The following is a 16,600-nucleotide window of genomic DNA, read 5'->3' as shown; positions in this document are numbered from 1 at the left end:
CTGGCAGCTCAGTGCCTGTCAGTTTAGTGTCTTATTGTACTTTGCTGACATTACTACCAAACATGAGGGCCTTAACACAACTGAGAAGCCTGCAGTAGTGCGGCTAGGCTAAACATGCTAGCTGTAGTTGGTAAAGACATTCTTCTGCTCTCAGTGCTGCCTCAACAAGCCAACATATATACACATCATCCACTGAGTAGAAAACCATTTACCAGGTGTAGAAAAACAATGACTGACCATCACCTGATGTTAAACTGTTAGCACTAGCATTAGCACACAGTGGCTAAAATTCCCTTTGCTTTTGAATGAGTAAGCCAGAAAATCACGTTAATAAATTTGCTTCTCTGAAAAACACAAGAAGTACATTTTCAATACTTCTACGTAGGCAACATAACTGCACCATAATGCATTGAAATCATATTTGTTAGCTGTACTGACTCCACACACCCTGTATTGACCCAACACACCCTGTACTGACCCAACACACCCTGTCTTGACTCCAATTTTTTATTATGTAAAGGTGCAAATATGTGCCTTTCCCCTGGGAAAAACTTATTTAAGGTGCTGAGCTGGAACTTAAAACTGCTGTTGTACCTTTGAGGGAACATTTCTATTGTTTGTACCTTAATGAATAAAAATGTACCTGCACAGAACTTTGACAGCGTTTTACTGCTATTTCCATGAGGTTGAGCTACACTTCGCTGAAACTGATGTTAAAGAATGTCCATATTAAAGATAATGTAGTTCTGCTTTTTCCCTTTTCTAGATTTTACAACCCCATTTCCAAAAAAGTTGGGATGCTGTGAAAAATGTAAATAACAACAAAATTCAATGATGTGCAAATCATTTAAGCCCTATATTTCATTGAAAATTATTCAATGACAACATATCAAAGTTAAAACTGAGAAATGTTATTGTTTTTTGAAAAATATATGCCCTCTTGAATTTGATGCCAACAACACATTCCAAAAAGTTGAGATAGGGGCAACAAAAGGCTGGTAAAGTTGTATAATGCTAAAAACACCTGGTGGTTGATTAGCAACAGGTAAGTAACATGATTGGGTACAAAAAGAGCATCTCAGAGAGGCTGAGTCTTTCAGAAGTAAAGATGAGGAGGGGTTCACCACTCTGTGAAAGACTGCGCAATCAAATAGTGCAACAATTCAAGAAAAACATTTCTTAATGTAAAATAGCAAAGAACATTTGCTTTTCATCTTCTACGGTATAGAATAACATTAAAAGATTCAGAGAATCTGGAGAAATCTCTGTATGTAAGGGACAAGGCCAAAAACCAGTATTTGCTGGCCGTGATCTTTGGGCCCTCAGGTGGCACTGCATTAAAAACAGACCTGATTCTGCAGTGGAAATCACTGCATGGGCTCAGAAACACTTCTGAATACCACTGTCTGTGAAAACAGTTCATCACTGCATCCACAAATGCTAATTAAAACTCTTAAGCCCAGAAGAAACCAAATATAAACAGGATCCAGAAATGCTGCCACCTTCTCTGGGCCTGAGCTCATTTAAAATGGACTGAGGGGAAGTGGAAAAGTGTCCTGTGTTCTGAATCAACATTTGAAATTGTTTTTTTAAATCATGGACACTGTGTCCTCCAGGCTAAAGACCACTCAGCCTGTTATCAGTGCACAGTTCAAAAAACAATAAAATTTCTCAGTTTCAACATTTGATTTGCTGTCTTTGTACTATTTTCAATGAAATATAGGGTTTAAATGATTTGCGCATCATTGAATTTTGTTTTTATTTACATATTGTACAGCGTCCCAACTCCTACACCAACATATTCTACACCCATTTTAAAACCTCTCATATTCTCACCTTGCTCTGTGTTATTGTTTGCTGTCTGGTGCGAACCAGAGGAGGATGGATTTTGAGTCTTGGTTCCTCTGAAGGTCCACTGTCAGTAGGTACTCACTGCTGCTGACAGGGAGCAACTCTCAAGCCTTGCTCTTTCAGAGATGCTCTGAACCAGTCATAAGGCCGTAATGACTTGGTCATTGTCAAAGTCTTTCAGGTCTTCACGCCTGCACATTTCTCCATCATCCACCACATCCACTACAAGAACCATCTGTTCACTTACCGTCTAATCTACCTCAGACCTTCACATGTGCTGCTGTTACAAGCCAATCAACATCATTTACCTATCTGTGATGCTCACTAAGTTTTGGCTCATCAGTTTACATGATCTTACCAGCTTCACCTGAATCTAGAAATTAAACTGTTTATGAAGTACCTGAAAAAGATTTTTCAGTAGATTCATTCTTTTTGCTTCACATCATGTGCAGCATGACAGGCCCAGTACAGATGGCAACCAATAGCATCTCCTGTGAAACCGCAAGTTAATTTTCCAACACAAACTTTTCACACATGAAGTTCTCACATTTCTCACTTTGTCGCAGGAAGTATGAGCATGAGTGCTCTCCCATACCATCATGGATGCTGGCTTTTCAACTGTGCACTGATATCAAGATGGGTAGTTTTTAACCCAGAGGACGCAGTGTCTATAATTTCCAAAAAAAATTTCAAATTTTGATTCGTCAGACCACAGAACACTGTTCCACTTCACCTCAGTCCATCTTTAAGTTCAGGCTCAGAGAAGGCGGCGGTGTTTCTGGATCCTGTTTATATATGTTTTCTTTTTTGCATGGTAGAGTTTTAACCTGCATTTGTGGATGCAGTGATGAACTGTTTTCACAGACAGTGGTATTCAGAATTGTTTCTGAGCCCATGCAGTGATTTCCACTGCAGAATCAGGTCTGTTTTTAATGCAGTGCCACCTGAGGGCCCAGAGATCACGGCCAGCAAATACTGGTTTTTGGCCTTGTCCCTTACATACAGAGATTTCTCCAGATTCTCTGAATCTTTTAATGTTATTCTATACCGTAGATGATGAAAAGCAAACGTTCTTTGCTATTTTACATTAAGAAATGTTTTTCTTGAATTGTTGCACTATTTGATTGCCCAGTCTTTCACAGAGTGGTGAACCCCTCCTCATCTTTACTTCTGAAAGACTCAGCCTCTCTGAGATGCTCTTTTATACCCTATAATTATTTTTATACAATTATGTTATTGCCCTGTTGTCAATGAACCATTTTTTTAGCATTATACAACTTTATCAGCCTTTTGTTGCCCCTGTCCCAATTTTTTTTTTTAAACGTGTTGCTTGCATCAAATTCAAAATGGGCAAATATTTTTGTAAAAAACAATAAAATTATGTCAAAAAGTGAAAAATGTCAAAAATGGAGATACAAGGTTTTCTTCCGACAACAGCGATATGTAACATATTTGTGTTTGTAAATCACCAGAAATGGTTCCTGTGGTTAAATTTAGGCAGTTTTCTTGTCTAACGCCACCTGGCAGGGCTGCATTTGTAACTCATTAGGTGGAGCTAACATTAGCTAGTGGGCTAGCTGTGTCTACAAGCTGGCTCTTCAGTGCAGGAGAGCGCTCAGTTTAAAATACAGGCTGTTCACTGTTCAGGGGTGCTTTTTGTCTATAAATAGTTCGTTGAAGTGATTCTGTGACATTTACAGAACCAGAGAGGTGCTGGCTGAGGGAAGAAAACTGCACTAAATGGCTGGAGGCAGCTCAGTTTTCCAGCGCATGTGGGGAAAAACGCAGCGCTACAGACTGACGACGTCTCAGAGCGATAAGAAATTCTGTAACTTACTGGACGATATAAAAGTTCTGAAGTAAAATGTTTGTCTACATAAACATGGAAAATGCACATTGTTGCCTGCTCTGTTTGTCTTGCATTGCTGTGCTTATCACAGTCTCATCAGTGTTGGTGAATGTTGATAAAATTTCAGAAAAGGAGCAGATTAATCAGACGAGGATGCATAAAATAAAACACATAGCCAGTTTAGTTGATTATGTGCGATTATTTTTCCTGGGTGCTTTTTGTACAAAACGAGCAGTTTTGTTCTTTGTTCAATAGAAAAGCAGGTCCTTTAAGATGGAGGACAGTGAGTGAATTAAAATGATTCACAAACTAGCGGCCATGATTATCTATCATATTGGGCCACGTGTTTATAATGGCAGATCTGACTCCTTATAGCAGTCTGTTCTTCATACACACAGCTGCTGCAAAATCAGCAAAATCAGAATCCATCCTAATACACCGAGGTGATCCACCTCTACAGTCAGAGGTGAGTGGAAGCTAATGAGAGCCTGTCAGTAAACAGATACGATGGTTCTGTAGAGTGTCCAGAATGCGATGTCTGCTAAGGTTTCTTTTTTTGTGCTGCTGAATTTCTTGTACTGTCCTGTGGGGGACAGATGACTGACAAAGACATGCTACAGCAAGTCTCAGGCCTCATCCACTCACATTGGGATATTTTTTAAAAAGTATTTTTTTCCATGCATTTTCAAAAAAAAAACAAAAAAACCCCTTTATATCCCCATGACACTGCAAAAACAACTTGAAAATGCTCACATGAGCATGCCAGCCCAGTAGATGCGATAATACCCTGTACAATGTGATATCATGCACCTCAAGAAGAACCTTGCACAAAATACAGAGCTAGAAAAAGCAGAGATTTTCTAACAGCGTGACAGCCGTGTTGCAAACACTACAGACTTTGTCCTTCAGGCATCCAGATGTCCGTAATTCAAGACTGCTTAAAAAAAGTGAAAGAAAACACTTGTCATGTGTTTGTTTGTGTTGTCATGGCTATGACACTGACTCTGAAACATCCACTTAATCCTGATGAGTTTTTCTAGATTTTAACTCTATTTGAATGATGGAGTTTATGAATCTGACTTTGGTTAAAGATCATTAAGTCTCATCTCTTTAGAATCAATGAGATATTTTTAATATTTGCAGTCAAGGTAACACACCATTTACAATGAACACAACACATTCTGGTGCTAAATTCAATTATAAACATTTATCAACTCCCAAAACACCCCAAAGTGCAGAGCACACAGAACAAACCTGTGGCCAGTCACAGTTCAGACAGAGTTCTTCAGACTTAAATGAAAACAGCTACAGACATGAGCAAGTTAAGAGTTTTCAAAAATATCCACCCTGGAGAGGGTTTTAAAAACTTCCGTTTACTGTGAGCAAAATAGCTGTTTTTCTGTTAACGGGAGGCCAAAATTCAAAGAAAAACTATGTTCAATGTCCTGATATATCTGTGTGGACAGAGCCTCACACTGTATCCTAACAGCAGGTGAGCATTCAAATGTACATTCCTTTCCAAAAAAATAGTCCAAGCTCAAAATGGCAAAATATTAAACTTTTAGTGGTCTTAAAAGCAAATAAGTAGTCAGTAAATGAGCAAGAATTAAACAAATAGATGCGATATTTTAGTGTGGGAGAGCTTTTCCTTTGATTTCTTTAAAGGTTGATGTTTTGTGTGTGAATTTGCAGACAGTCTTTTACAGAAAGAAGAGTCAGTATTGATCCACTCAGCATTGACGGCTTCAAACAGCTGAAAAACACTGCCGAGCTAGTTTGTGTTTAATGTGAAGCCAAATATTCTTTATAGCGTTTAAATCTGGACTGATGGTTTGGACCAGCCAGAACCATCAGTAAAGACCACTGGAAATGTCAAGTGCGCATGTGAAATCAAAACGTAAACAAATACTAGATCTACCATCACAAAATAGCTTGAGACTTCAGCTAAAATGGGTGAGTCTACATCTGCAGTCTAACCACAGCATGTTTAGCTCAAAACAAGCGAGTGACGACTTTTTATACAAGTTTCGTCATATGTCAATGTGCCTGTGTAGGTTTCTGTTTAATCTTAATGCATCAACTATTTCCATGAGGTTGAGCTTCGCTTCGCTGAAACTGATGTTGCAGAAAGTCCACATTAAAGATAATTGTTGTAAATGTTGACCAAGTCTGAGGGCAAAACGTCTGACCATCATAACTTGGCCCTTGTCACTTTTCTCCTGCCTCCAGCAGGTCGACTATAAGAACCGATTGCTCACCTTCTGTCTATTATATCCCAAACCTTCACATGTGCCGTTGTTATGAGATACTCAGCGTTATTCACTTCATCTGTGAGTGTCCATGATGTTTGGCTCATTGGTGTATCTCACTAGCTCCACTCTGAATCCTGAACTTGAACTGTTTATTCAGCGACCTCAATAGACTTTTAGAGTGGATTTATTGTTTTTACTTGACATCATAGGTTCAGTACAAATGGCAACAGATAGCATCTCCTGTGAAACCACAGGTAAATTTACTGATAAAAACTTGTCTCACATGAAGTTCTCACTTCTCTCACTTTGTCATAGGATGTATGAAAATGAGTCAGAGATCTATATTCAAATTAACACACAGGTCAAGGATATTTTCCATTACACAGTCAAAATTATTATACGCTTTTTCTGTTGGTGAAAAAGGTCAAAAATTGTAATTAGTTCAAATTGTTCATGGAAGCTGCACTGAAAAGCTGTATTAGAATAAGAGCTACAATCATAGTCATAGTGACATACAGAGTGTGAGCAGCTGAGCTTCAGGGTGGAACTACAGATGGTTCAATGGGTCAAAAAAGTAAGTGGCATTAATCATTTATGGTGTTAACATGTTAGCTTTAAATATATATTGGAATAGGTTATTTAACATGAACACATATTGATATTTTCTGTTTTCATGGCTTTTTGGTGTTTCAGGTCCTCTTGCTATTGTTATGGGTTTCTCTGTACTCTCCTGTGTGTGTATTTCTCTGTCCTCCCTGTCCCTAGGTGGAGCTCTTTCCAGGCTGGAGGCTGCTGTGTGCTGTGTGTGTGTGCCATTTTGTTTGTAGACTACATTTTCTCCTGGCTTTGGGCTAGTTAGGGAGTCAGGGACGTTAACTGTATTTTCTTTTCTTTATGCTCTGGTTGATGTTTAGGGAGGTTAGATTTCGGTTGTGGAGTGCTGGGTTTTGTTTGTTAGTTTAGCCTTTGCCTACCTCTGGAGAGATGGCAGCTTGGTTGACTCTTTGTGAACAAGTATTGGCTTATCAATCCTATCATCTGTCTAAATATATGTAAATAGCCTGAAAGTAGACAGTTGTGTGGTGTGGGTTTCTTTTTGTCTCCTCACTTGCCCCCAGATTTATTACACCCTAGAGCAACAAGTAACATTGGCTCTTGGAGGCTCTAGGCAGCTGCCTACATTTGCCTAATGAATAGACCACCCCAGCGGCCGGTTGCACCTGCTGGACATGAGTTCAAACATAAGCTAGTTGTAACATAAGTGTTTAATAAGTTCAGTTTTATGAAGTTTACATTACTAATCAAAATGGATTTCATCTCAAAAGGTAGTTTTAACATTGAGCTTAGTAGTTGCTAGATATTTATACCTTCCTCTGAGCTGGTGTAATGTTGGTGAAACCAACAGAAATGATATAGACCCTACTGAAACATCCAGACTGAGGCCAGAAATGGCAGATTAAAAAGCTCTTTTTGGTTTTCACACGGAAATATTAAAGAATAAACAGACAGACTGTGTTCAGTTTTATTCAGCTCTATTTGAACACATTGTTGGTTTGTGTACCGGATATTTTTGTAAATCAGCCCAAACTGCTGAAGTCCTTCATGGCAGATGGTTTACAGATTGGCTCTGAACATCGTCATATTAAAGCAGAGTTCAAATTACTGTTACTAGCCGTCACTAGTTAAGACACAACTTAAGGATTTGTGGCACAGCCAAATTTACAAACCCAGTTCCAAAAAAGTTGGATAGCAGATAAAACACAAATAAAACAGAAAGCAGTGATTTATAAATCTACTTTGACCCGTATTTGAATAAAACAGTACAAAGACGAGATATCATAAATTCACTGTTTCTTGTAAAGAATTTCATTCTGAAATTGATGCCTGTAACAGGTTCCTAAAAACTAGGACAGGAGTAGTTTAAGACTAGGAACATTGTGAAATGTTCAGGAAACATCTTGAACATGTGATCCAGTCATGCTTGGATATATATATATATATATATATATATATATATATAGAGAGAGAGAGAGAGAGAGAGAGAGAGAGAGAGCGAGAGCATTGAGGAAAAGCAGAGTCCTTTATTAGAGAGGACGGGTCAAGAACACTTTACAAAAAATGCAAGTCAAAAATCTAAATGTTTAAGAACAACATTCCTCAGCCAGGAACTGCAAGGAATTTCATTATTTCACGTTAAAAAAAAAAAAAAAGTAAGAAAATTCCACATTTAGAAACAGGATCATTTTGTATTACATCCCAACCACAGGCTCAGGTCTAGGAGGAGGGAGGGACAATAACAAGAGGATGGAGGAGCACAATAAAGGGGGTGCAGAGAGCAGTTCAAGACAAGTAGATAACACTAAAGTTTATAACACAGAAGAATAAGTCACACCAACAAGGCAAAGAACAGACAGAACCAAAGAAAAGAAAAATAAACCAAACTTTTCTAAGCTCAGAGTCACACAGCTACCTTACCCAGCCAACAAATGAACTCTCTAGCTGCTACTCTGCACTAAGCTAACAGAACACTCACAGACACTGATGTGTCTTCAGGTTTGGAGAACGTTACCTGCCTGACTGCACTGTGCCAGCTGTAGAGTTTGGTGCAGGAGGGATGATGATATGGGGGTGTTTTTCAGGGGTTGACTGGTTTAATTCAGGTCTAATAAACTCTCTCAGTGAAACAAACTGAGAGATTTCTCATCAATTTCTCAATAATTCTCATCAAATTAAACCTCATAAACACTTCAAATCAGCTTCTGTTCAACTGTTTGCTGTGTTGTTTACATGATCAGCCAAACAATAATGAACTTATTAGGATAATCAACAAAACTCCAGAGTAAATCATCTTCACTGCTTCACTGCTTCACAGATCTGAATAAACAGTGGATCTACATTAATGTGATCAGCTGTTAGTGTTTCTGAGGTCACCGTCCTGCTGGGTTTGGATCAGCTGACCATCATAGAGCTCACAGACATTAGATACTGACCTTTGAAGCAGTGTTCTACTGACTCTAGTGGTCAGAGATGTGAACTGCAGTTAGTGAGTGTTCTCTGCAGTAGAGCAGTGCTGTCCTGAGAGGAATTTCTCTCAGTGTGTGTGTGTGTGTGTGTGTGTGTGTGTGTGTGTGTGTTTGTAAATCATCTTTAGAGGAGTTGATGTCCAGGCATTCTTCAGTGTTGCTGTTTTCTAGAGCCAGAAGACCTCAAAGTCATTTTCTACATGTCTAAACTTCACAGTTAGATCTTCAGTCTCATCTCGATGGTGGACAAAAGCTTTTGACCCTTCATGCAGTTTAATAACTCTGAGCCCAAAGTAAATGCAGCTCTCTTTATTTTTCCAGTTTAAACCAGTTTTCTTACAGGGGGAGTTACTGATGGAGGAAATCAGCCTTTTTCATTGTTCTTCAGTACAGCAGTTCATGGGGGCTGTTGGGCTGTTGGTTTGACCAGCAGAAGGTGCTCAGAGTGGAAGATTGAGTCTCTGGAGTTGCACCAATCAGCCGTTTCCTGAATATGAACTCTGTTACCAACAGTGAGGTTGGTGGATTGGGGTTTAGGGTGTGGCAGTTTTGGGTTGGGGGTTTGACACACACACACACACTCTCTCTCTCTCTCACACACACACAAACACACACAAACACCACACACACACTCACCACACTCACACACACACACACACACACAGACACACACAGGAAAGAGCCAGACTGAATCCCAGATCAATGCAGTTTGCTGAGTTCATTTATTGGTAATGATCAGTGATCAGAGACCAATGAGAGCAGGAAGAAGAGCAGAAGAGTGACTCTCTCTCAGTGAGTGAGCGACAGAGTTTAAGCACAGCAGGATTTCACACACAGTGATCATCCATCAGATTATAAATTTGGGTCCAGGCATTGTTCAGCTGCTCTGCCTCCACTGAAGCAAAGCCGACATGTGTAGTGGGTATTATTGACGTGAGGATTTTGGTTACAGCGGTAGAGAAATCTGTTATTATTGTTTCTCTCTATTTTTCTAAGGTTTTCCTCCAGTTGAGGGTTCCCTTGATCTCTTTCAAATATCTTGTTGTAGACGAAAGCTTTTGGGCCTTGGCGGAGTCTAATCATGTTGAGGGCAGTGAGGATGTTACGGGGTCTTTTCTCGTTTAAGCAGGTTCCTGTACAGGGGGAGTTGTAGGTGTAGAAGATCACACAGCCTTGTGGGTCTCTGTTCAGGAGGTCCTGCATGAGTGGAACATTGGGAGGAACCCCTAATGGATTAGAATTAATCAGCAGAAGGTACTCAGAGTGGAAGAAGGGGTGTCGATTTGTATTTCGGTCAATGTGGTTGGGATCTTCTATGAGCGTTGCACCAATCATCCGTCGCCCATTATAGATTCCATTACGTCTCAAGTTATTTCTCACATTATTTGGCTGATCATCATTAAGAGCCTCCAGAAATGCCTGAAAATCGAAGTGTCCAGTACAGAGATGACTTGGGATGTTGATGGCCACTGCATACTGTCCACCTTTATCTGGACTGTACCTAAACACACAAACAACTGGTCAAACACTTTATTATTCACTGATACTGATTAATCAGAGCTTCTTAATCTTAGAACATTTTACATGATGATTATTTTATATGAACTCTGATTTAATCAAACCCTCAACTTCACCACAAACTCCTTTAATGCTACTTCAGTTTGACTCAGCAGGGACGGTCAGCAGGTGATGGTCAGATTACTTACTGGGTCTGAATGTATTCGATTATTTCAACCAGATTGTCCTCATTCATCAGCTGAACTTCAGCCCCTCTCAGACAGAGAGAGAGAAGACAGAGCAGGACCACTCTCAGAGTTCCACTGAGAACCTGCACACACACACACACACACACACACACCACACACACACACACACACACACACACACCACACACACACCACTTATTAGATGCTTTGCAATGCAGATGTGGATGGTTCTGAATTGATTCACAAATGTGAAAAATCGATTTTCTAAATATTTAATTTATAACGTAATGTTGACGGAACGTAAAAGGTGGAACTTGGAAGCGGGTGGACAGCGCCCGGACAGTCTGTGGCGGCACACAACAAAAAACACAACTGGATGAGTGAGAAATCTGACTGGCTCCCTCTGCATTAAAGCCAGGTTAGGTCAGGAGTCACAACCCAAATGTTAAGAGGAGCCATTTTATCCTTTCAACAAAAATCAAACCACTGTGGGGGCCACAACATTTAATGTCCAGTATGTCCAGTATGTGATAATGTCCTAGTATAGGCTAGAAAATATAAACAAAATCGTAGATTTACTTTGCTCTGCTTTAAACTTTAGCTATAGTTGCTTTCCTCCCCTTTACCTCAGGAAACTTCTCCTCAAATGTTGAACAGTTTCTTGTAAAATGTCTCTTAACCTTCGACTGATTTACGAGGCTGAAGTCGCTTCTCATTCTCCAGCTTCTTATTCGAATTTTCCCATTCCACCTTAAATGGTGCCTGAGGTGCCAGAATGCAAACATGGCACCATTTAAGTTGGAACGGGACAATTCCAAAGAGAAGCTGACGTTTTCACAACTTTTTAGTGTTTGTCAGTTTCTCATTGCAGATGTAACGTATCAGGAAACCAACTGTGGTGCTCATAAATGCGAATAAGTCAGTTCATTTCCGAATGTTCAAGTAAGCGATGTCAAAGCTTCCACCCAAATTGGAAGTGAATTACCAACTCCGTCACAACTTTTATTGCCAAGATTTAGGGTCTGTTCGGTGTTGTTGAGAACCATGGCTTTTCTGCTAGGCTGCTGAGATTCAGCGTCCAGTGTCGAACATATTTTGCTGACACAGCGACCCCCCCACTCTGTACAACGAGACCAAAACTGAAAAATCACTGAGTCAAACGGGTAGGACGGCTGTAACGTGATGTGTGGACACCAATTGCCACAGAATCTTATTTCAATGCAACTGCGCATTTTATCGCAGATGAGTGGCAGCAGCGTCTCATGTGCTCCAAAGAAGCGCAGTGAATGAGAGCCTTCCAGTTCACTTACCACATCACTTCCATTTGATTTATTAATAAAAGACACTGGAATTAAATTCATTACGGACTGTTACAGATACTTTGCTTGAAAAGTACAAAGTTGTCACACAGTGAAAAAAGAAATCCTGTATAGAAAAAAAAGATGCAGAATTATTTTATAATCACATTGCAGCATCTGAATCGTAATCTAATCGAATCGTGAGGTGCCTAGAGATTCCCACCCCAAACACACCACACATACACCACACATACACCACACACCACACACACACAACACACACACCACACACACACCACACACACACACACACACACACACACACACACACACACACACACACACACACCACACACACATACACACACCACACATACACACACACCACACACACACACACACACCACTAAAGTACTCAGCTCATTATAGTATATATTATTAGTATTATTAGTATTAATAGCGTGGAGACTGTACCTGCTCCTCATTCACTAATGAACTCGGCTCATTATAGTATATATTATTAGTATTATTAGTATTAATATTGTGGAGGCTGTACCTGCGCCTCATTCACTAATGAACTCAGCTCATTATAGTATATTATTAGCATTATTAGTATTAATTGTGTGATCAGAGGCTGTTTCTTACCATGATTGAAGATGTCTGAGTCTGAGTGCAGATTATGAAGAGCAGAGGAGAAACTGATGCAGATTTATATAGATTATGACTCCACCCTCTTTGCAAAAAATATTATAATTCACTGTTCGCTGATTGGTTGAGATGTCTGTAGCCAGTTTCAGGCTGTTAAACAGCAAGAAAATATTTGGAAGATGCTGCCTGGACATTTCTAGAAATATCTCAGAATATTAGCACAGAATAATGTAATGACTGCACATAATGTAATAACAGAAATGTAATAAACACATAATGTAATAAATTGCCAATAATGTTAGTCTTACTTTAAAGGAACTGTGTATAATAACTGTGTAGTTACATATTAACAATGCATGCTAGCAACTAGTGGTGATATATTCAATGTTACAGATGGATTACACAAATGACATAGTACTGACATGGCAGTGATGTGGTAGTGACAGACATGACATGAACGTGATGTTGTAATGACTGTAGTGACATGTAGTGACACCCTAACTGAAGTTCTGGCTTTAATCTGTTCTGTACTGTGTAAATACTGTCACATTACAGAATATTATTTTAGTTTCATTCTTGGCTCCTTGTTTTTTTTTTTCAAAGGCTGAACTTTCACTGCTCTCTTTTCAAGCCAGAGAGAGAAAGAACTGATGAATAGATATAGCTGCATCTGAAAACTGAATGTGCAATGCAACAAGCATTTACTGAATAAAACATTTACCTGTTTAATAAACATAAAGGTAAATATGAAGGGTTGAGGGTTGTGTGGAGGAAATGAGCATCTTTACTCTGGCTGTATTCACAGCTCTCTCAGCTCGGCTTCTTCCTGATCCCTTGTTTTGATAAGCAACGTCTTTAAACCACCAGTAAACCCACAACATTCAGCTCTGAAACACAGAGACCTGCTTTAACCCTTAGAGGTCACAGTTATCTCCAGTGATATGCAGATCATGGTGTGGTTGTATATGGACTATTTCTGACTCGTAGCTCATTTTAACAAGTGGAGAAATTGTGTGTAAAGTGCGGAGTGTAAACTTTCAATATAAACTAAATTAGTGCTTCTAAGTAGAAGAAGAGATACTAAATTTTATTTTGAATATGATGAAATATTGTTGTTGTGTACAGTCCTGTTTCAGGGAAATAATGTTTTGCCACATTTTTATTATTTCCTATCATGTTTTTGAACAGAAATAGTCGGATCCACCCTGATGAAATTAGCTGTTAGCTGCAGTACAAAGCTAGTTGTAAATTAGCCACCAGTGTTTAGTGGTATAATACAGTTTTATTCAAAAAACAAAAAGATGTACCGACTGTTGTAAAATGCCATTAGTGCTGTTTGACTGGTTATTTTCATGATGAACACATTATGTAATGTGTCTCTGTATCCCTGTTTAATCTGCAAGATTTCCAGCTCTGTGGTGAAACATCTGTGACAGGTCAGAGTTACTGAGGGAAAATCTCTTTAGCTGGTACTAGAGGGGAACCCAAGCCCACCCACAAGCTACTCCAGATTGATGAAAACAGTTGCCAGTTGTCAGAATTTGGTGTGGGGTTCTCACAGGGTCAAACTCCTCCCTTGTGAAACTGTGAACTGTTTAAAGTTGATGCGGAAAAAAGTTCAAATGTTTAATCCACTGTATTTTAGTTTGGCCTCCATCTCTCAATAAGAGGTACAAGGTACCTATTAAACTGGCAGCTCAGTGCCTGTCAGTTTAGTGTCTTATTGTACTTTGCTAACATTACTACCAAACATGAGGGCCTTAACACAACTGAGAAGCCTGCAGTAGTGCGGCTAGGCTAAACATGCTAGCTGTAGTTGGTAAAGACATTCCTCTGCTCTCAGTGCTGCCTCAACAAGCCAACATGTTTCCACATCATCCACTGAGTAGAAAACCATTTAACAGGAGTAGAAAAACAATGATTGACCATCACCTAATGTTAAACTGTTAGCACTAGCATTAGCACACTGTGGCTAAAATTCCCTTTGCTTTTGAGCTTTCAGCTGTACTGACTCCACACACCCTGTCTTGACTCCAATTTTTTGTTATGTAAAGGTGCAAATGTACCTACACAGAACTTTGACAGCGTTTTACTGCTATTTCCATGAGGTTGAGCTACACTTCGCTGAAACTGATGTTAAGGAATGTCCATATTAAAGATAATTGAGTTCTGCTTTTTCCCTTTTCTAGATTTTACAACCCCATTTCCAAAAAAGTTGGAATGCTGTGAAAAATGTAAATAACAACAAAATTCAATGATGTAAAAATCATTTAAGCCCTATATTTCATTGAAAATGATTCAAAGACAACATATCAAATGTGAAAAATGAGAAATTGTGTGAAAAATATTTGCCCATTTTGAATTTGATGCCAACAACACATTCCAAAAAGTTGGGACAGCGGCAACAAAAGGCTGGTAAAGTTGTGTAATGCTAAAAAAACACCTGGTGGTTGATTAGCAACAGGTCAGTAACTTGTTTGGGTATAAAAGAGTCTTTCAGAAGTAAAGATGAGGAGGAGTTCACCACTCAGTGAAAAACTGCACAATCAAATAGTGCAACGATTCAAGAATAAAGTTTCTCGACATAAAATAGCAAAGAACTTTTGCTTGTCATCATATACGGCACATAATATCATTAAAAGTTTCAGAGAATCTGGAGAAATCTCTGTATGTAAGGGACAAGGCCAAAATTACAGTATTTGCTGGCTGTGATCAGACAGCACTGCATAAAAAACATTCATGATTCTGTAGCCCAAAGAAAAAATCATATATAAACAGGATCCAGAAATGCTGCCACCTTCTCTGGGCCTGAGCTCATTTAAAATGGACTAAGATGAAGTGGAAGAGTGTCCTGTGGCCTGCCAAATCAAATAATGGACACTGTGTCCTCTGGGCTAAAGACTACTCAGCTTGTTATCAGTGCACAGTTCAAAAGCCAGTATTCATGATGGTATAGGGGGGCATTAGTGCACATAGCATGGGTTTCTTGCACATCTCCGAAGGCACCATTAATGCTGAACGATGTATACATGTTTTGGCAACATATGCTGCCATCCAGACAACGTCTTTTTCAGAGAAGACCTTGGTTATTTCAGCAAGACAATGTCAAACCACATTCTGCATGTATTACAACAGCATTGCTCTGTATTAAAAGAGTCCAGATGCTAAACAAGCCTACCTGCAGTCCAGACCTGTCACCATTGAAAACATTTGGCACATTATAAAATGAGAAATATGACAAAGGAGACCCTGAACTGTTGAGGAGCTGTAATCCTATGATTTCACTTTCAAAACTACAGTAGTGTCTCCGCATTTCCCAAATGCTTATAGAGTGTTGATAAAAGAAGATGTGATGAAACACAGTGGTAAAAAAGCCCCCGTCCCACCTTTTTTGGAATGTGTTGTTGGCATCAAATTCAAAATGGGCATATATTTTTCAAAAACACAATAACATTTCTCAGTTTCAACATTTGATATGTTGTCTTTGTACTATTTTCAACGAAATAGAGGACGTTTTGTTTTTATTTACATTTTGCACAGCATCCCAACTTTTTTGGAAATGAGGTTGTAATATTCTACACCAATTTTAAAACCTTATTCTCTTTTCATGTTGCTCTTTGTTATTGTTTGCTATCTGGTGCGCACTAGAGGAGGGTGGGTTCCCCTTTTGAGTCTTGGTTCCTTTCAAAGTTTCTTCTTCTTGCTCTTAGGGAGTTTTTCCTACCACAGTCACCTTTGGCAATGCACATGGGGCTTGGATCCAGATTTTTCTGTAAAAAAGCACTATATACATAAAGTTTGACTTGACTTGACTAATTATTTTCCATGCTGACTAAAGGGCATTCATGCAGTCTGGAAGCAAAGTGCCAGGTACTCAAGCAGGGGTGGATTTTGAGTTTTTAGGCCCTGAACAGAGAACAGCAAACAGCTCCCACTTCAACCACAGGTTTTACCTTGGTTTACCCTGGATTTC

At 39.3% G+C, this 16,600-nt stretch overlaps 1 protein-coding gene across 1 annotated transcript; it reads right to left on the bottom strand.

Annotated features, from left to right (window-relative positions):
* Positions 1-9,827: 9,827 nt before the first annotated feature.
* On the bottom strand, positions 9,828-10,864 carry LOC118803901. The gene is made up of 2 exons (XM_036564435.1): positions 10,682-10,864; positions 9,828-10,476 (listed from the first exon to the last, which is right to left on the bottom strand). Exons 1-2 carry the CDS (start codon positions 10,726-10,728, stop codon positions 9,828-9,830), a joined length of 696 nt encoding a protein of 231 aa, XP_036420328.1. The 5' UTR covers positions 10,729-10,864.
* Positions 10,865-16,600: the final 5,736 nt, after the last annotated feature.

The sequence above is a fragment of the Colossoma macropomum genome, unplaced genomic scaffold (genome assembly GCF_904425465.1).
Source record: "Colossoma macropomum unplaced genomic scaffold, Colossoma_macropomum, whole genome shotgun sequence".
In the NCBI taxonomy this organism is placed as follows: Eukaryota; Metazoa; Chordata; class Actinopteri; order Characiformes; family Serrasalmidae; genus Colossoma; species Colossoma macropomum.
Note: the sequence above shows the minus strand (reverse complement) of the source record. Positions and strands in the feature narration are given on the sequence as shown.